The following is a 20742-nucleotide window of genomic DNA, read 5'->3' on the forward strand; positions in this document are numbered from 1 at the left end:
GGCTTTTTAGAGGGAATGGGTTTAGGGGTTGAAGAAGTGGGGAGGGCAGAGGTTGCACACGCTTCTCTTAGTTACTCACCAGCAGCCTGGCTCTGCCAACACTTCGCCCGAAGACCGTGGAGCTTTTGTTAGCTCTTTGGCAAAAGTTCCCCCGTCTAACCCCAAGTAAATGAATTTTCAGTGGAATCCACATGGCAAGTGGAAGACATAGGCTGGAAAATTACAACTACGTCTGGTGAATATCAAGTTATTTTCAGATCCGGTGTTGGTAGCTTCTGAACCTGAATCACACAGCAGAAGTGCAAGAGGAAAATGAGAATTTCAGGAATTCATCAACTGAACTATAACCCAAAGCTAGTCAGAGTTTGAGGTAATTATGCAGCATTGGGGGAGGGTAAGGGGAGGATTCCTAATTTCATCAAAGGATTTGTCCAGTTTCTGTTTGATTTAGTGAGGCTTTAAAGCTCCACTTAGTTTCCATCACATACAGTTTAAGTTCCATCTCCCCTCACCTCCCTTTTTCCCTTTTCCCTCCTCCCCACTTCTGGCCTCCTGTCCTCCCATTTCTCTCCTCCTCTTCCTATTTACCTATTTTTTAAAAGAGGTTTTATACCTTTCAGAACAGGTAAGTTATAAATGTCTACTGGAGAATATGTGTAAATTACACAAACTGTATTAAAGAAAATAGCAATTATCTAAATCCATTACATAGGAGTTATCATGGTTGGCATTCATCTTTCTAATCTTTTATGCTCTTATAGTTTTTCCCCCCTGTGGTAGACACCACCTCTGTAAACCTTGTGTATAAATCCTTGCTGCTGATTTCCTTAAGATAGATCCTGGAAAGGAATTAGTAGTTCAAAAAGCGTATGATCACAGTTAAGGATCTGAATTCATTCTGCACAGCCGCACCCAGGAAATACTGCCCGAATTTACCCGCCCAGGGTCAGGGACTGTCTCAGATTCCCCTGTGGGGCTGAAGCCCCATCCTTTACAGATGCCTGGGCTCTGCCCTGTTACTTTTAAGGGTGGAAGTTCTGTTTTATTTGTTGAAATGTATCCTGTATTTATCCAGACCTGTTATCAAGCCTGCGCCTCTGGGTCGCGGCTAAGACAAGGAGGGGACGGAAGAGGGGACAGCTGCATGCCCGGCTCATTAAAACCCACCTGTTTTTGGGCCCCTCCCCGCTTCCCTACTGCGCGGAAGGCAGCTCGGTCCCCCTGGCATCAAGGTATCTGGGACTTGGCTGAGGCTGAGGACATGGGAAGCGGTTAGGATTTCCATCACTTGGCTACAAAGATGCCACCAAGAACGAGGAGGGGACAAGATTAAGGTTCACTTTCCTTCACAAGTGCCTTTTGTCCAGCCAGGAGCCTCTCTCCTTTGGGGATTAAGGGGAGACAGATTATTTTATCAATCAGTGAGGATAAAAGGTGACTCCGCGAGTGCCTTTTGACATCCTCGGCCAGGCGGTGCGGCCTCTGCATCCCGGAGCCCACCTGTGTCCTCCCTTTCCCGGACCCTTGGGCGCCCGCCCTCGGCCAGCGCCCCTCCTCCGAGGCGTGGCCCCATGGTCGGGGCTGGGGAGGGTAGCGGGAGCCGGGGGCCAACTGGCTCCTTCCTTCCTGCGCTCCCGCCCTGGCTCCCGTGGCAGCCCGGGCCCGGGACACGAGCCACCCCTGTGAGCGCCTCACTGTGAGCGCTGGGCGGGCGGCGCGGAGCAGCGCAGGTAGAGCGGGGCCGCGCGGGGCCGGGGAGGGGGCTGCTCGCGGGGTCCCGTCCGTAGCCCCCCACGATCGCGTCCTTAGGGACTCGTGCTTGCTTCCAGATGCGCTCCGCCTGGGGCTCCAGGTCTTCCAGTGTCTTGGTACCCCCGACACCAATCCACGCCTCCCAGAACCCCATCCCTGGTGTCACCGGCTGCCTCTTAGCAGTCATGGGACCCTAAGAACCAAGTCAGCCCCGCGGACCCTCCTAGCAAAGAGAAAGAGCTGGCTGCGGGGCCGGGGGGACTGGGAAGAGGAGTCTAGGATTCTCGGAGGAGCCCGGGAGAGACCTGTCTCCTCCCTGAGCCACCCTGGGCAAAGACGCCAAGTTTCGGGGGACACCGTCTCCCTCTCTCCACGCGGGATGTTCCCGCATCAGCGCGGGCTGAGGACTGGGCCGGGGACGCAGTTGGGGAGCCCGCCCATCCTGCCGGCCGGCTGGGGCTGCAGGGGAGCTGAGCGAGGCGGTCCCATCCGCGACGTGGAAAGTGCTTTGCCTCTTCGAAAGCGTGTCCTGGGGGCTTCAGCAGCAACCCGGACCTCTTTAAAGGGTGAGGGGCGCAGGGAGGAGGATCCCTCATCTCTTGAAACTCGCGTTTCAAAAGATATGGCTTTAAAAAGTTCTCCCAAGAGCTTCCCCAAAGAACTCTTGAGGAAAAATAGTTTGGTGAGTGAATTTGGAGCCAGACCCAAATGAATCTCAGTCCTGCCTCAAAGCTTCTGGCTGCTTGACCTTGGCCAACACAGAGGCCCCCTGTTGGCCCCCGTGTAGGTGCCCAGCAAATGTTGACTCTCCTTTTTCTTCCCTCTAAAACGGGAAGCAAGGAAGTCAAGATGCTCATTTAACAAAATCCCCTTTTTTTCTGGCTATTTGTTTATTTATTTACTTGAAACAGGGTGTTGCTATGAATTCAAGATCCTCCTGTCTCCGCCCCCTGAGTGCTGGGATTACAGGTGTACACCACCACATGTAGCTAAAAATAATCCCATTTTTAAGGATGGGAAAAATGAGTTCAGAAGAACAGGAAAGACCTGGCTAACCCGAAGCTATGAATGACTGGGTCAAGCAGCAGAGTTACTAGAAATAGCAGGCTTGGGGGGGGTGGGGGGAGAGCCTTGGGTTTTGGTCCTCTGCAGCCTCTGGGTAGGTTCTGTTAGAGCATCACTTTACCAAGGAGCCCAGAGAGGGGCTCAAAGTGATTAGCTTTGAGTGATTAGCTCAAAGTCACATAGCACACCAGTAGTAGGGACAGGATATGAACCCAGTCTGGCTTCACAAGCTGGGCTTCTAGCCGTTATTCCCTGTTGTCTTCTGTTTTGTATGTGCTACTGTGGTCTCTGTCTGTGCTTGTCACTTGTTGCTAGGGCAGCAGGGTCAACAAAATCTGTTAGGGCTGTTTTCTCTGGGTTTTGCCTATGCATAGACTTTCCCTTAGAGTCATAGAATATTAGTGTGATTCAGAATTTGAAAGATTCCTGAACAAATGCTTATAAGTATACTACTATATGTTTGATTGTTCCACGAGCTTTACAAATATTAATACGATCGGTCTTCAAATCAAGCCCGTGAGTTGGATTATACGATTTCCCCATGTTATCAATTAAAAAAAAGAAAGCATCATAAAGAGATTAAGTAACTCCCAAGATCATGCAGTAAATGATCAAATGGGGTTGATGCTTATAACCAGCACATTGCACCTGCTCTCTGTAATGAGACCAATAGAGTCTTGCTCTAGTCCTGTAGGAGAGACGGATACAAAAATGCATGGGCAAGATTATTCTGGTGTAAAGCAGCATTTGATATCACCAGATACTCCGTTCAGATTGAATTTTTTTTTGGTGGAGGTGCTGGGGTTTGAAGTCAGGGCCTTATGCTTGCAAGGCAAGCACTCTTACCACTCGAGCCACCCTGCCAACTGAAACTTCTCTCATTGTCTCTAAGACATCTTCTTGCAGTTGGTTTGTTCAAATCAGAATTCAAACAAGGTCCACATGTAGCAGCTTACTGGCATGTATTTTGAGTTGTTTTCTTCTAAAATAATCCCTTCTTTTCATATCACTGACTTGTGAAATGATTTACTTTTTAAATATAAAGTAAAATAAAAGGCTAATAACCAGAGAGCATGCTAAATTATTCTTGTCATATAAGGGCTCTGCCAGTAGCTAGGGAACATGGTAAAATGTAAACAATCCCTCCCTCATATCCTGGGCATGTGTTGGTGTAAAGGAGATGGGGACCCAGTGTTTAGGGCCCTCCAGCTGTAATATTCTTAGACTACACTAGGTGCTGAAGAACATGCACTTTGAGAATCCCTGTGAGGTTATGATACATAGTTTTTGGTGTTCATTCACAGTTGCTGGCTCCTAACTCCCTCCACAAGGGAGGTCATTGAAACTCTGATTTTTCCCTGCCGTAGAGCTGCCGGCTGTAAAGAAATTGTCTGACCTCTCTTGTCTGATCATGTCACCCCTGTTTCAGAAGGGATCTGGCCCCATACCCTGGAGGAAGGAATGCTGTATAGAGAAACAAGAAGAATCTAAACAGACAGGCCCTTCTGGGTTTCCCCACCCAGTCTTCTGTAATTAAATATGCAATGACATTCATAAAAACCCAACAGGATGGAATTCGGAGAGCTGAGCCCACTAAGGTGGTGCATTTGGAGAGCACACTAAAGTTCCGTGTCCCTTCCCCTGTACCTCGCCCATCCTATGCATCTACATCCTTTGTGATAAACCAGAAAAAATAAGCAATTCCCTAAGCTCTGTGAGGCATTCAAGCAAATTAATTGAACCTCAGGAAGGGGTCATGGGAACCCCAATTCATAGTTGGTTGATCAGTAAAACAACCTGGGGCTTGCAAGTGGCACATAAAGGGGGAGGGCGGTCTTGGGGACTGAGCCCTTAACCTGTGGGAGCTGACAGTGTCTCTAGGTAGGCAGGATCAGAACTGGATCAGAATAGAGAACACCAGGCTGGTGTCTGCTGCAGAATTGCTTGCTTGCTTGCTTGCTAGTGAGGAGAAATCCCCACACCTTTTAGGGTCTCAGAAGTCTTCTGTGGTGATCAGAGTGTGAGAGTAGAGGAAAAAAATGAAACAGTTTTTCCTAAGTAGAATCCCCAAAGCTTGGAGCCAGGGAAAGAGGCTCCTGTGTTCGTATCTGCTTATCTTCTCCCCAGTGCATGAGGGTAGGCTCTGAGGCTGGGAAACTTGAGGCTCCTTTCCTAGACTGATCTGAATTCACTTCGCAGTATATTCTTGAAAACAGATCTTTTTCCTATAATAGCATGTGGCCTGTGAAGCTCCAACCTCCCTGCCTTTGGAGGCTGTCACACAGCTGCATGGTCAGGACTGGCAGAGACAGCAGGTATAGCCAAGGCTGGGGGGCCAACCATGTCTTCTTTCACAGCCTGGCCCGCCCCAGTCCTGAGGCTGAGGGTGGGCTTGGAGGCACCCATACCTGTAGTGCATAGGAGTATAATCTCCATCCCAGGCACCTGGCTTTCTCTAGCTAATTGGGTGCTCAGGTCAGATGGGAGATGGGTTTTTTGGGTTTTTTTGTTTTTTTAGATAGGTCTGGTCTCTTGAACTATTTGCCCAGGCTGGCTTTGAACCATGATCCTCCTGATCTCTGCCTCCTGAATAGCTAAGATGACAGGTGTGAGCCACCAGCACCCGGCTAAGGCGTTATTGACATACCTTAAAGTCTGTTCAAAAAAAAAAAGTCTGTTTGTTTTAAGCAGGCAACTTGCCATTTCCAGTATATTCAGTGCTGTGGATCAGTAGCCACCAAGTTCTTCATGCTGAATTGTATGGATCAATGCTTCGTGTCTTTTTATTGCCAAAGGGTTTCCTATTGTGTGGTACCCACTACCTTGTTTTGTTTACCCATTCTTTGATTGATGGACATTTGGAATGTGTCTGCTTTTTGGCTATTATAAATAATGCTGCTATGAAAATTCATGAGCAGTGTTTTTGTGTGGACATATGTTTTCAATTTTCTTGGCCATATGGCTAGGACTAGAGCTGCTGCATTGTATGGGAATTCTATGTTTAGCCTTTTGAGGATTTGCCAAACTATTTTCCCTAGCAGCTACACCATTTTACATTCCCACAGCACTATGTAAGGGTTCCAATTTCTTCTCTTTTCACTAACACTTGTAAATTTGGGAGGGGGCAGCACTGGGGTTTGAACTCAGGGCTTCAATGCTTGCTAGGCAAGCGCTCTTATCACTTCAGCCACTCCGCCAGCCCTGTTTTGTGAAGGATTTTTTTGAGATAGGGTCTCTTAAACTCTTTGCCCGGGGCTGGCTTCTAACCAAAATATTCCTGATCTCTGCCTCCTGAGTGGGTAGGATTACAGGCGGGAGCCACTGGCGCCTGGCTAACACTTGTAATTTTTTCAATTATTATCTCTCTCTGTCTGTCTGTGTCTGCCTGTCTCTCTCTCTCTCTCTCTTCTCTCTCTCTGTGTGTGTGTGTGAGTGTGTGTGTATTGCTGGGGATCCAACCCAGGGCCTGGTGAATCCTAGGCAAGCACTATACCACTGAGCTCCATCTCCACCCTCAGCTGCCCCTCTTTTTTGTTTTAGTGCTGTCCTAGTGAATGGAAGTGAAATGTCATTGTCGTTTTGATTTGCATTTCCCTAATGACTAAAAATAAGAGCTCTTTTTATATTCTGAATTTAAGTCCCTTTCCACATAGATGATCTACAGTTGTTTTCTCTGTCTGTGGTTGTTCTTTGATATTTGTATATTTTAAACACAATTGTTACCACACTGTGTGGATATACCTGTGCAACTTTTGTTGCTGCTGTTTTTCTGCTTGACATTTTGTGGTGATAACCTTCAAAGGTAGTTTTCCAGGACTAAAATTCTAACCCAGCTGCTGTATGAATTCCTTAACCTTTCTAAGCCTCAGTTTCTCCTCTGTAAAATAGGGGTAATTGTTGGGTCCACTTCCTCCTGTAAGGATTAAATCAGAAAACAGACAGAAAAGGCTTGGCGTATAGGAATCCCCCCAGGTGATAATTACTATGCTTTTCTTCTGGTCCCACCACAAACGTTCATCTACCTTGTTGCCCCACTCCCCTGTCTTTTTTTTTTTCCTTTTCTCTTCTTTTCTCTCTCCCTTCTATTCATCCTTTTCCCTAAGGAATGTGCTGGGCTCCATTAGAGCTGTTTTGCCCCATTGGTGGCTTTTTTTTTTTTTTTTTTTTGTGGTATTGGGGTTTGAACTCAGGGCCTACATCTTGAGCCTCTCCACCAGCCTTTTGTGTGTGTGTGTGTGAAGGGTTTTTTGAGACAGGGTCTCTCAAACTATTTGCCTAGGCTGGCTTCAAACCTTGATCCTCATACTCTCTGATTCCTGAACTAGGATTACCAGTGCCTGGTGACTAGTGGCTCTGCTGTGTAAAGTTTACTGATTCAGGATCCACTATGCCTGGCTTTTGGGATTCCTGAACAGAGATGGCCTCCAGCTGACAACAAACTGAAAGAAATCTGAACCTGGGGTTTGCACCTAGTATTATATTTCACTCTCTTAGATTCTACGCCAAGGCTGGGATAGGCTGGTAACAAGAGAAGCTGCCTAGTTGAGGATGGACAGAACTTGGCTAGAAGTGAGTGCTGCCCAGAGCGCTTCCTGGGCTCCAGCACAACACCTGCAATGGCAAACCATCCCTTCCCCTAGATCTTGATTTTCCCATCTGTGAACCAGGCAGAACAACAGCCTCTTCCTGTATCTTTCAGGCCAAGAAATGGATGTTCAGAAGATACTGTAACTTTAAGAGGCACAGCATAAGAAATTCCAGCTAAGTTGGTGATTAGTTACTCCCTTTGGGTTTGGCCGATATCAGCAAATATTTATTAATGTAATGTAGTCATTTGATCTTTAGGATTCTTAACTTTTTCATTGTTGTTGTTGGCAGTACTAAGGTTTGAACTCAGGTCATTGCACTTGCTAGGCAGGCACTCTGCCACTTAAGGGCTGCCAGCCCTTAACTTTTATTGCAGTATAACATACATCAGAAAAGAGCACAGATCATAAAAGTACATCTTGATAAATTTTCACAAGTTGAACACATACTCATAATTAGCACCCTCATGGAGAAACAGAGCATGATCAGTGCCCAGAAACTCTGCCCATGCTCCCCCCTCAGTTCTACCCCCTCTCACCCACCCATCAAGGGCATCCACCATCTAATCAGAGCTCTTGGTTGTGACAGAAACTCAGCTCATACTGGCTTAAGCAGAAATGGTGCACTTTCCCCAGCTGACAAATCCATTGGTGAGCCTTCCACAGCTGGATCCAGGTGCTGGCAGCTTGCTTATGAACTCACTTTCTCTGTTCACTTCTCTTCTGGATTGGCTTTGTATCCAGGCAGTCTCTCTCTCTTCTCTTCAGCTCTGCAAAAATTCTTGGGGTGGAGTTTGGGAAGTGTTCCATTCCTAAGCTAATAGTTCTGTGTGGGACAGGGGGTGGGGCTGGATGGGGTAAGTTTGTGGAATACTAGACAAGCCAGTCTTGAGACATGTGGCCCTTTGCAGTCAGGAACTGGTGGGTTAGTTCTGTCCAAACCATGTGAGTGAGTGAGAGGTGCTTCCCCAGGGAAAAATCTAGAGGCTGTTTTTGGAAGGAGGAATAGGTACTGAGCAGACACAATCTTGTCCAGTGTTCCCACACTGATATCCAAGAACAGACACTCACTAGCAGAAAATCCACAATCCCAACCCCCAAGTTGCCTGCAAGGCAAGAAGGGAAGCAAAGCAGAACAGAGCAGAGTTGTGCATGGCTAGAGAGAGGCACACAGGAGGGACCCTCAAAGGAAGCTGAGATGACTCGTGGTAAGAGTCAGGACTGGGCACTCCACAGCAGAACAGTGAGGGAGCATGAAGCTCTTTTGCAAATACTAGTGATTCTGGAGGATACTGAATGGGAATTATGGCAAGTGAGACTGGATGCTGAGTATATTGACATGATCTAATGTGTGGTTTTAGGCACACATCATTAGTGTCGTTGTTCAAAATGGATTGTGGGGAAGGCCAAGGGGTGGAATTTGCCAAAATCCAAGAGAGAAGTATGCATACCAAGATTTCCATGGTCCTCCCATGTCAGGATGTCTGAGCCATTCATTGGGACCACCATCTGGTCTCTTGCCCATCACATGTATGTGTCTTTAATGTCCTCAACTAGACTGTCAGCTCCACTAGGACGGAGGCCTGATTCATGGTTTTCTTTTTTTTTTTTCTCTGTTTTCAGAGCAGCCCTAACCCTCATATTTTTAACTCCTGCACTGGCCCTTGCTGGCTGGGTATTCATGTTTCAACTCCGTCTCTTCAATGAAAACAGACAAGGATAATAGTCTCTACCTTATAGAAATGTTGGGAGGGTAAAATTTAATCATGAAGGTAAACATACCAATCACAATGCCTGCCTGACTTGTTCTTAGCTTCAAACTCTCTGGCAATTGGCCATTGCACAGAACAGAAGCTCCTTATCAGAAAACTCCCAGCTCAGACTTAGACTTCTGGACACCTTGTGTGGCATAAGATACTGCAATGTCTGTCCTAGTTCTTTAGTTCCAGTAAGAGAATCAGATAGCAGTTCCTATAATGTATGAGTCACTTAAGAAGATCTCTGGCTTTCCTAGAGCCTGGGGTCAATATCCTTTCTATCCTGGGGAAGGCTGGACTGGCCAAGGCAGCTGTCTTTGCTTTGGGTCAAAGCAATAGGGTCCTGTACTCCGAGGGAGTAGTTTGGGGTTAGAGAGACCACAGCCTGTAATCAGAAGTGCCAGGAGCTTACAACTGGAGTCCTGGAATAGGTTCCCAGCTCCCCTGCTCTCTCTATGCCTTGAGTCTTTCAGCTAAAATATTGAGATTATACTGTCCACCTCAGGGGCTGTTAAGTGAAATCATGGAGTAGACATAAAGCATCTAGTACTTACTGGCAAATAGAAGTCCCCTTCCTTCCTAGTACCCTATTCTCAGGAAAACCAGCAGCTAGAAGTCCAGGGGTGTTGATGACATATGTAGAGCAGATGGTTGACCACACTCTGTCTTCTGGGTTTTCCAAGACTGGGTGTGGGATTCAGGAAGAAGCTGTGACAGAGCTGTTAGACATCCTCTATCCACTTCTGTGTCCTCCCCATGGCGAGGGGGAGCACAGATGGCATCTGCTCACAATTTACACCCCAACTTCTCTCAATGGTGCTAAGGATAGGCGAGCAGGTTGGGTGGGAAGCAAATGCTACAAAAGCAAGGAGGAAATTGCCAGGTCCCTCCCTTCCTGTCACCCAGCCTGAAGATCATATGCAGGAGCAACAGGTGCACAGCAGAAGAAATTCTGGCACCTTGGGGGTGTGGGAGCTGAGCCCTGTGTTCCTTCTACCTGTGGGACAAGTGTGACAGTCTAAAGATCCACTGAAGGGAGCAGGGGTTGTTGGGTGCTAGAAGTGGGCCTGGGAGATGCCAGGATGACCTCAGGATATCTCATCTAAGCAGAGACCTCTTGGGCCAAGCCCTCTGTTTGCAGCATGATCCCTCACAACAACCCTAAGAAGTTAATGCTGCCAGCCCTGTATTACAAAGGAGGAAAATAGCCCCAGAGAGGTCAAGTCACTTGCCCCAGGCCTCTTAGCTCCTAAGTAACTGCTGGTACTCAAAGCCAGCCCTCTCTCCCCCATCCATTAGGAAAGGCCATCAGTTAACCATCCATTTGGAAAAATGCCCAGTTCAGGCCAGTGGCAGAGCAGCTTCAATTCTGCCCCTGGGAGCTTTCTGTGTGCAGGGCTGTTTCCCTGTGGGGCTCTAACCCAGTCTCTCCCCTGTTTTGTCAGGCCTCAGGAACATCCAGGCATCTTGATGGACTTGTGATCAGCACAGGCAGCTCTCCTGGCAGCCTCAGACAGCAGTAAGTACCCCCAGCAGGGAAGGGGCAAGCAACCCCCTTAACTGGGCTCCTCTGAAACTCACATGGCTCAGAGAGAACACCCTGACTCTAGAGCCCATGCTCCCTCAGCCCTTCACTCCCTGTGGGTGATGGTAACAGTTGGTATTCTTTAATTTGATTATTTATTTGTTTGTTTATTTTTGGTATTTATTTCTGGGTTTGGAATCAAACCCAGGGCCTCATGCATACCAGGCAAGCACTCTAGACCAAAGCAGGCCACATCCCCAACCTCTGTTTTTGGTAGTACGGGGATTGAACTCAGAGCCTCAGCAAGCAATCTACCACTTGAGCCACACTCCCAACCTCCTTTGTTTATTTTCATTTATTTATATTACTATTATTTTCCGTGGTACTGGGATTTGAACCCAGGGCTTTGTGTTTGCAAAGCAGGCACTCTGCCACTTGAGCCACACCTCCAGTTCACTTTGTTCTGGTTATTTTGGAGATGGGGTCTTATAAACTGTTTGATCCTGGCTGGCCCCCAACTATGATCCTCCCAAGGAGCTAGGATTATAGGTGTGAGCCACTAGCACCTGACTCCCTTTGTTTATTTTTAATAACAAATGTTGAACCTGCTTGTCAAGTAAAATCATACAATGTGGAAGCACATTATATGGAACGTGCAAGTCCTCTGTTATGGGGGTTACTGTGTCCTCCCTCCCCCAGTGTTGTTCCAATCATCCCCCCCAATCCCTTGAGTCAGGCACCAGTATTATCCCCTTGTTACAGATGAATAAACTGACTCAGAAAGATTAAGAGTTTTATCCAAGATCACAGGTGAGGAACGGGAAGAGCTCAGGATTCAATCCAAAGGTACCTCGTGGTAGTCTGACAAGGCCAAATCGTCCATCAATCTGTTTAGCTAAACCACCTAAAAGTGTCTTAAGGTGAATTCTTAAACAAAAGGCAAGATTTCTGTTTGAAAAATAGTATTTCCCTTTCCAGGTAGATGAAGATATACAGGCAGATGGATGAATGGATGGATGGATAGATAGAGATTTCCCACAGTATTTTAGTAACCTAGAAAAGTAGACTTTTGCTCTTAGCATAGCCTAGATCATGACTTATGTCTTAACTTCACATTTTTGGGGAAAGCGCCCTACTGAGACAACGGAGGTTTCAGGAGGCCGTTGTGGGTGGGGTGGTCCGGCATTGGACAGTCGTTGAGGCCTGGGATGGGCAGGCAGGCGGTGGTCCCTAACCCTGGCGCTCGCTCTCCTCCCGCAGGCCCCAGCCGCCGGCATGCGGCTGCCTCGCTTCTCCAGCGCAGTAGTGCCCGTACTCCTGCTGGCGCAGACCTGCCTTCTGCTCTTCCTGGTCTCGAGGCCAGGGCCATCGTCCCCAGCGGGCGGCAAGGAGCGCGTGCACGTGTTGGTGCTGTCCTCGTGGCGCTCGGGCTCGTCCTTCGTGGGCCAGCTCTTCAGTCAGCACCCGGATGTCTTCTACCTGATGGAGCCGGGGTGGCACGTGTGGGCGGCCCTGTCGCAGGGCAGTGCACCGGCCCTACACATGGCTGTGCGCGATCTGGTGCGCTCCGTGTTCCTGTGTGACATGGACGTGTTTGACGCTTATCTGCCGTGGCGCCGCAACCTCTCGGACCTCTTCCAGTGGGCGGTGAGCCGCGCGCTGTGCTCGCCACCCGCCTGCAGCGCCTTCGGCCGGGGCGCCATCAGCAGCGAAGCGGTGTGCAAGCCGCTGTGCGCGCGGCGACCGTTCAGCCTGGCGCAGGAGGCCTGCCTCTCCTACAGCCACGTGGTGCTCAAGGAGGTGCGCTTCTTCAACCTGCAGGTGCTCTACCCGCTGCTCACCGACCCCTCCCTCAACCTGCACATCGTGCACCTGGTGCGCGACCCGCGCGCGGTGCTGCGATCCCGAGAGCAGACGGCCAAGGCGCTGGCTCGCGACAACGGCATTGTGCTGGGCACCAACGGCACGTGGGTGGAGGCCGATCCCCGCCTGCGCGTGGTGAGCGAGGTGTGCCGCAGCCACGTGCGCATCGCCGAAGCCGCTCTGGACAAGCCGCCGCCCTTCCTGCGAGATCGCTACCGCTTGGTGCGCTTCGAGGACCTGGCGAGGGAGCCGCTGACCGAGATCCGCGCGCTCTACGCGTTCGCCGGCCTGAGCCTCACGCCGCAGCTCGAAACCTGGATCCATAACATCACGCACGGGGCCGGACCGGGCGCGCGCCGCGAGGCCTTCAAGACCACGTCCAGGGACGCGCACAACGTCTCCCAGGCCTGGCGCCACGCGCTGCCCTTCACCAAGATTCGCCACGTGCAGGAGCTGTGCGCAGGCGCACTGCAGCTGCTGGGCTACAGGCCAGTGTTCTCTGAGCAAGAGCAGCGTGACCTTACGCTGGACCTGGTGATACCCCGCGGCTCGAGCAGTTTCAGATGGGCCTCGTCCACCGACCCCCAGCCTGGGCCTTAGCGGAGCGCCTGGGTTGTGGCCGGGTGGTAGGCAGGGTCCTGGAGGAGTGTGTGATGAAGAAGGGGCCAAGTGAACCAAGAAGCTGGCCAGCAACCAGGGTTCAGGAGCATGGAGCTCCGCCTTTGCACTAGGAAGGAATTGAACCCGGGAATTCCATGCCTTTTTCCTCTCCGGATTCTTGTCTTTCCTTTGAGTCCTCTTTAGGAGCTGGATTCTCATCAGGTTCCCTCTTGCCCCTACCCCTTCTGGGCACAGAGGCGACTTGGCTCCTACTCAAGCACTTTCTTTGCCCTTAACTCTCTCCTCCTAGGTATGTAGGATGCAGCAGGTGAGGGACACTGTGATGAGTTACTCCTGAGGTTTACACACACTCCACCCCACTGCATGGGCACCTCGGCCTCCATTCCCCCCAGGCTGCGGTCACCACACTTCATGATGCAGGTGCACTCACCTGCATCTTCACTGAGAAAGCAGAGTACATCCCTCTGTCTTATGGTCGCTCCTTAGCCTCTCTCTGCCCCACCTCCTGGGAGCTCCCACACATCCCATTGCCCTGATCATGTCTGATGAATATTTGATGAGTCTTTGATTTGTCCTGAGGGAAAAGGTCCTACTTACGGAAATAAACATGATAATTAATCTGTGTGATACAGATTAGCTTTGCACCTGATAATGTTTGACAAGCACCTCAGAAGTGAAGGGTCCCTGGGTGCCAGTGGCTCATGCCTGTAATCCTAAACTACTCAGGAGGCAGAAATCAGGAGGATCATGGTTTGAAGCTAACCCTGGCAAATAGTTATCGAGACCCTATCTCAAAAAACCCTTCACAAAAATAGGACTGGTGGAGTGGCTCAAGGTGAAGGCTCTGAGTTCAAGCCCCAGTACCACAAACAAACAAACAAACAAAAGGTGAAGGGAGTTGTCTGAGATCACGTGGTGAGAGGAAGGATGAAAGCTGGACAGAGATTTTATTCTGGAGCTGAGGTGGGGAGAAGAGGATGAACACAGCTAGCAGAGATCTGTCTCCTGGCAGAGTGGGATTTTCCCATCTTGTTTGCTTTAGGGAAGAGCAGAGTCAGGCCAGAGAACCAGCTGTGGGATACAGGAGGTGGTAAATACTGGGTCCAGAGCTCAGAATCTGCAGAGCAAGCAGAGTTAGCATGGACGAAGGCAGTGAAGAAGACAGGAGAAAGGAGAGAGCTGCAGAGGCCTGGGCAGCGAGCCAGGAGACTTAGTGGCAGAGTAAGAGGGTGGCAGCAGGCACAGTGCCTGGAAGGCAGCCAGGGCAGATCTTACGGTAAATGTTAACTAATCAGGCTTGCCAGAAACTTACAAGAAAAAAGATTTTGGGGGTGGTTCTGCCTTCCCTTAGCCCTTCCAGGCCAAGCCTTGGAGGAGAACAGGTAAGATTCCTGACTGTACGCCACAACACCTTGCTCTGGAAGCAAAAGGCCTTATTAAAGGGATGTTGGGAGCCAGGAGTGATGGCTTACACCTGTATTCCCAATGACTCAGGAAGCAGAAGTCAGAAGATCAGTTCGAGCCCAGGCTTGGCAAAAAGTTATCGAGACACCTCTACCCATCTCAACAAATAAGCCCAGTGTATGGTGCACATTGTAATACCAGCAACAAGGGAGCTCATGGTCCAGGTGAGCCCCACCCTGGACAAAAATATGACACTCTGTCTGAAAAAAGTCTAAAGAAAAAAGGGCTGGGGGCATGGCACAAGTGGTAGAGCCATGTTTAGCAATTGCAAGACCTTGAGTTCAAACCCCAGTACCATCAAAAAAACCCAAAAATGTTGGGTGTGCAGAGGGCTCAGTCCTGAGTTCAGGAAATGATAGCCAATAAATGCTTAGTAAATGTTTAAAAGGGATATAAAAAGTTTGCAGAACCTTCAGGAAGGACAAGGAAGCAGCTCTGAATCCACACAGAACAGTCCAAATTACACTGGGCCACACAGCTGGTCTAGGAAATATGATGGTTGCCGAGTCATTGTCACCATCTGATGCCAGAAGGAGTTCCGGTTGTTGTTGGATTCTGATTCTCAGGACAGGTGTGACCTTTGTGGAACTTGGTTGGGCACAAGGTACGTGACATTTTCTGCTTCTCTCCTTGAAGTGCAGGCAGAGATATGTTGACAAAGGAGGCTAGTGCCTCAGGACAACTCATTTGAAGTTTCAGGAGCTTCAGGCCACATAAAACCTGGCCCTGCCCCTGCTGATGCTAGCATGGGAGAGGGTGGCTTAGAAAGTGAGTCCATTTGGGTAGATGAAACAAAACACTCATAAACAACAGAAATTGAGCTCTTTTGGAGGTCCAAAGTCAAGGTGCTGGCAGTGTCTGGTCAGCCCACCTCCTCACACATGGTGCCTCCAGTTCTGTCCTCACCTTGTGGAAGGGGCAGGGCAGGACTTTGAGGCCTCTTTTGTAAGGGTGGCCATCCCATTTGTGAGGGCTCCACCCTGTTAATGCACCTCCCAAAGACCTCACATCCTAATATCATATCTTTACCTTCCTTCTTTCCTTTCCCTTTTTTTTTTTGGTGGGATGGGATTTGAACTCAGGTCTTTGCACTTGCAAAGCAGGCACTCTACTGCTTGAGCCACACCTCCAGTCTATTTTGATCTGGTTATTTTGGTCATGGGGTCTCTCGAACAATTTGCCTGGGCTGTCCTTGAGCCACAGTCCTCCCAATCTCAGCCTCCCAAGCAGCTAGCCACTGACACCCAACTTTTTTCTTTTTCTTCCTTCCCTCCCTCCTTCCTTCCTTCCTTCCTTCCTTCCTTCCTTCCTTCCTTCCTTCCTTCCTTCCTTCCTTCCTTTCTTTCTTTCTTTCTTTCTTTCTTTTTCTTTCTTTCTCTCTTTCTCTCTCTCTCTCTCTCTCTTTCTTTCTTTCTTTTCACTCCTTCCTTCCTTCCTTCCTTTTTTCAAGACAGGATCTCTCTATGTACCCAGATGACCTCAAACTCATGACCCTCCTGCCTCAGTCTCCTGAGTGCTGGGATGACAGGCGGGCACCATAACAGCATAGAACTTCAACATCCAGACTTTGAGGAGACACATTCAGATCACAACAGAAAGACTTGGGTCACATATCTTAATATGTGGGCAAAGACTCAAACTCACATCTTTGATTTCAACACCATTGGTCCTAACAAATAAACCACATGAGAGATGAAGGTCCTCACCACAGGCTCAGAAGGCATTTGTCCCTGTCACTGACACCAGTCACTGGAGCTTAGTGAGCCATCCTGGCATTTAGCTGCAAACATTTTTAGGACCAAAATGTTGAAGGGTACAGTGGGCAGTTGACTGGGACATTGGGGGTCCCTGTTGCAGCCCATTTCCTGCCTACATGCCCCAACACAACATACCCTCCCTCTCTGTACTGCCCACTGAGGCTAAAAGCAGCCTGACACCCCCAAGGAGTCTGGTATCAAGAGGAAGAGTCAACCTAGAAACTCACAGTCCCAGTTACTATGTTCTGTTCAGACAAAGAAGGATGGGCAAGAGATTCGTGATGCCAAAGGTGAAGAATGAAGAGATACTGATCCCCGTGGGATCCAGGAAGGCTTTGGTGTGGGACTCAGAGCCCAGCCTGACAGTAGCATCCAAGTTTCCTTTGCTACTGCTCAGGTCACACATTCTATTGATGACCACAGTTAATGGCTTCTTCATTTCACATGCTTTGCTGCATGACTCATCCATTTTGCTCTGACTCCTGAGGTCCCAGGACAGAGATGACTGGCTCCCATTTTGCTCCCTGTACGTGGAGCATTCCAGGCAAGCCTAAGGGCAAGCCCTGGTCTCTGTGGAAGGCTCAGGTTGCTCTGCATCATACCACACACTTTAGACAAGTCCTGACCTGACGTGAGCCCAGGACTCCATTGGGTACTCAGGGCAAGCCCCAGGGTGAGTCTCCTGGCACAGAGGGCTTTGGGCAAGCTTCAGGGTGAACCCAGATCAGGTTCAGGACAAGCTTGGCTGATTGGAGACAGTAAAGTCAAGGCTGGGGACCCAGGGGAAAACAGATACTTGTGTTGCTGATTGCACATGCCTTGTCACTTTGCAAGAATATGTAGCTTTGCAGGTGGTCCAGCCACCAGATGTTTCTGTCCTAACACTGAAGACTGCCAGCCCTATGATGGGCAGCAGCCTCTGGGTTGGTTAGGGATGGCTGTATTGACAGCTGTAATCAATGACTCTCGGTATCCACACTGTTCACTACATGACTACCACTCCTGCCATCCAGAGATGGATTCTATTCCCCTACCTCTGGATCATGCCTGGTTCTCTTGCTTTGGCCAGGGTCAGAGCACCAGTTCCCAACCTGGGCCTTGTAGAGGAGGTAAAACTGAACCTTTGCCCATCTTAGCTTTTCAGTGAAAGCTCTTTACAAAAACACAGATTAACAGGAGGAAAACAGCATATTTCCACACGCAGTAATAAATCATGCAGGAGAGAGAAAAGCAACTCAGAGCAGTGACTTGGAGCTCTGGCTTATAAAGCATCCTTAAAAGGAACAATAAACCTATAGAGAAGTGACAGGATGAAGGAGAGCATTGTAGGCTTCCAAGGGCAAGGACCAGTGTGGGAGATAAATTTAGTAAAGGAAGCTAATGGGGTGAGAGTCTTTTGTGGGTTCTGCTGGTGCTATCTTTGGGCTGATGAGAGTTTGGAGTTGTCTGAAATATAAGGAATTTATATTCTGGCTACAGGCAGAAAAGGGGGAGAGTAAAGAAAGCTTTTCTGGCATTTGCTGCTTCTTAATTGCCTTCAGCTCACAATCAATTTTAATGTGAAAGAGCTATGTTTGGGGATACATATTCTCATTTCATTCAACCTTAAGAGGCCTTGCACACTTGTCTTTTTTTTTTTTTTTCAGGAACTCCTGTCTTTGCCATAAAAACAAGCCCAGGCTAAAGTGGTAGACAACCAAAGTCCAGTGGTCCCATGGGGTCATCCAGCCCAGCCCAGCCCACCAGCGGAGCAGCACACAGCCACTTCTGCTGTCAAGTCATAGGCCAGCCTAGATTTAGAGTAGGGAAATAGACTCTGTGCATTAACTGGACAAGTCTGTTTTGGAGTGTGAGTGTGTGTGTGTGCATGTGTACAGAATCAACACTGCTTCATATGTTTTACGTTTTATTTTGTACATTCTTCTAGAACCAGGTTCAGGACTGGTGGAGCGGCTCAAGTGGTAGAGTGCCTCCCTAGCAAGCGTGAGGCCCTGAGTTCAAACCCCAGTGATGAAAAAAAAAAAAGCAGAATCTAGAACCAGGTTCAATGCTCCAGCTTTGAAGATGTTCAAAACTATTTACTATTTATTTAAGGACTTTCTAGTCTTTAAGATCAATTAATATGCCTCACAGAACAGATGAATAAGTCCCATGAGAAACTCATTTGTTATTTTTATTATTTATTTATTTATTTATTTGTCTGTTTGAACCCAGGATCTCACACTTGCGAGGCAAGCACTCTACTACTTGAGCCATACCTTTGGTTCTAAAAAATTCTTTCAAGACACAGAAATAACTTTTTTTTATGCAGTATTTCAACAGCAGCAGGCAACATGGGGTTTTATTCCCTAAATCAAACTTTGTATAAACCAGTGATTATAACATGATTGGGCTCTGCTAAGACCAGAGCTGTCCAGCCAAGTCATAGACTTTGAGAGTACTAATGTGCCTGTTGTTTTAAATTGTTGAAGTGGTTTGTTACACAGCAGTATCTAACAGATGCAGCTGAGAATGGAGTGCTCTTGGTGTACTGTAGCTCTGCCTTTCCAGCAAAACCCAGGCTGTGCCTCCTTTTCCTTGTGATGGAGTTAGACCGGCCCATCACACTCCCACGCGATGCAGCTAGGAAATGTCTAGGTCCAGCAGTCACCCACAGTCAAGGTCAAGCATGCTTGCTGGCTCTGGTGTGGGTGTGGGAATTCCAGAGGGCACAGGAAAAGCACAGGAGGGACCCATATGGGCACAAAGTAAAAACTACTTAGAATCAGAAGTAGAACCCACCAACTATTCAGAAGCCATCGTGATTTCAATAGCGTGCCTTAATGCTGTTTTTCAATCAAGAAAATCCAATCTCTTGTACATCAGGACGGTGTCCACTGCTCACAATGACCCCTGTGTCTCTTTAGGCCCAGTTTGTTGCCATCTATAGGCTTTGTGTTCAGGGGCTGTTCCTCTCCTCTCAGTGTACTAGCCTCTAACTCAATGGAACCAACAGGAATGGAATTCAGACCACCTGTGTAATGGTGCATTTTCTAATAGCTGCATTTTAAAAAGCCAAAAAGAACATGTGGAATAAATTTTAACCACATCGTCCATATACCCCAATAGATCCAAAATACTATCATCTTAGCATGTAATCAATATGAAATATTATTACTAGTAAATTTATATATTTTTCTATTTTCTTACTGTCTTCCCGATCCAATATATGTTCTACACTGACAGCACATTTCAGTTGGGACCAGCCACATCTCTAGTGTTCAGTGGCCCAACATGGCCAGTGGCTACCAGATGGGACAGCACAGAGCTGACTCCTCATTCTCGTAACATTTTTCTGCACTCATTGCCTTAAGATATTTCTATAACCAAATCTCACTGAGCCGCTTGGCTCTGGAATAGCTCTCTATTTCTCTTCTCTGTCCTTTAGGGGCACAAAGGAGTCAGCAGAAGTTTTGACTTTGTAGTTGGTTCTGTGCATTCAAATTCCTAGAGTCCAGCACACCGTGGTGGACTCTTCTACCCAGCCCAGAGTTTTCTCTTCTCAGTTCCGTTTATCCAAGTAGTTTTGGTCATTTCTGAACATTAGTTTCTTAGGCCTCAGTTCATCTGAATCTTAGCACGATCTGGCTTATGAAGTTAGTCAATCAAGTGCTTCAATGAGTCAGACCTTGTGCCAGGCCCTGGAGACACAGAGGCAGACAGAACAGGTACCACCCTTGATCTTTGAAGAGTGCAGACACTAAATCAATGTCCCACAGATAAACATGCAATCCTAGATTGATTGTGTTCAAAGATAAGATGAGAAGAAGGAGTAGAAGGTAACCTACTTTTGTATGAAGAGTCATGGAAGCTCTCAGAGGAAAAGCCTCCTAAGTGATGACTAGGAATTAATCAAACACAGCATGAAGACACAGAAGCACAGAAGGACTGGGGGTTTGAGCCTTGATTCAAGGAACCGTGACTCCTTCTTGGTCCCCATGAAATAAGTTTCCTTTAACAAGACAAAAGACTTGCTCCCAGGAATCCAGGCTAAGAAAAGCCACCAAGAAATCACTGAGTTTTTATGTCTGTAAGTACAGATTCCTCGAAGTAGAACTTCTGGATCAAAGAATATTCATGTTTTATATATGAAACTACCAAATTACTCTAAAAGTCAGAGATCTAATTGATGCTCTCTGGGATAATGTCAAGAATGCCTTTATGGCAAGGTGTGCTGGTGCATGGCTGTAATCCCAGCACTTGGAATCTCATGTTCCAGGCCATCTTCGGTTACATTATGAACCACTGTCTCAAAAAAAAAAAAAAAAAGGAGCCGGGTGTCCAAGGCTCACACCTATAATCCTAGCTACTCA

At 48.2% G+C, this 20742-nt stretch overlaps 1 protein-coding gene across 2 annotated transcripts; it reads left to right on the top strand.

Annotated features, from left to right (window-relative positions):
- Nucleotides 1–19: 19 nt before the first annotated feature.
- On the top strand, nucleotides 20–13796 carry Chst6 (carbohydrate sulfotransferase 6). 2 transcript variants are annotated; one of them, XM_074055641.1, is made up of 3 exons: nucleotides 20–370; nucleotides 10606–10679; nucleotides 11946–13796. In XM_074055641.1, exon 3 carries the CDS (start codon nucleotides 11961–11963, stop codon nucleotides 13146–13148), a length of 1188 nt encoding a protein of 395 aa, XP_073911742.1. In that variant the 5' UTR covers nucleotides 20–370; nucleotides 10606–10679; nucleotides 11946–11960; the 3' UTR covers nucleotides 13149–13796. The 2 variants fall into 2 exon arrangements, with proteins under 2 accessions (XP_073911742.1, XP_020015749.1); XM_020160160.2 differs by lacking the exon at nucleotides 20–370 and adding an exon at nucleotides 1602–1730.
- The last annotated feature ends 6946 nt before the right edge of the window (nucleotides 13797–20742 follow it).

This window comes from Castor canadensis, chromosome 15 (assembly GCF_047511655.1).
Source record: "Castor canadensis chromosome 15, mCasCan1.hap1v2, whole genome shotgun sequence".
Taxonomy (NCBI): Eukaryota; Metazoa; Chordata; class Mammalia; order Rodentia; family Castoridae; genus Castor; species Castor canadensis.

What these genes read in the sequence shown, in the direction of transcription:
- Chst6 (XM_074055641.1), top strand. Translation starts at nt 11,961, where the DNA reads ATGCGGCTGCCTCGCTTCTCCAGCGCAGTAGTGCCCGTACTCCTGCTG.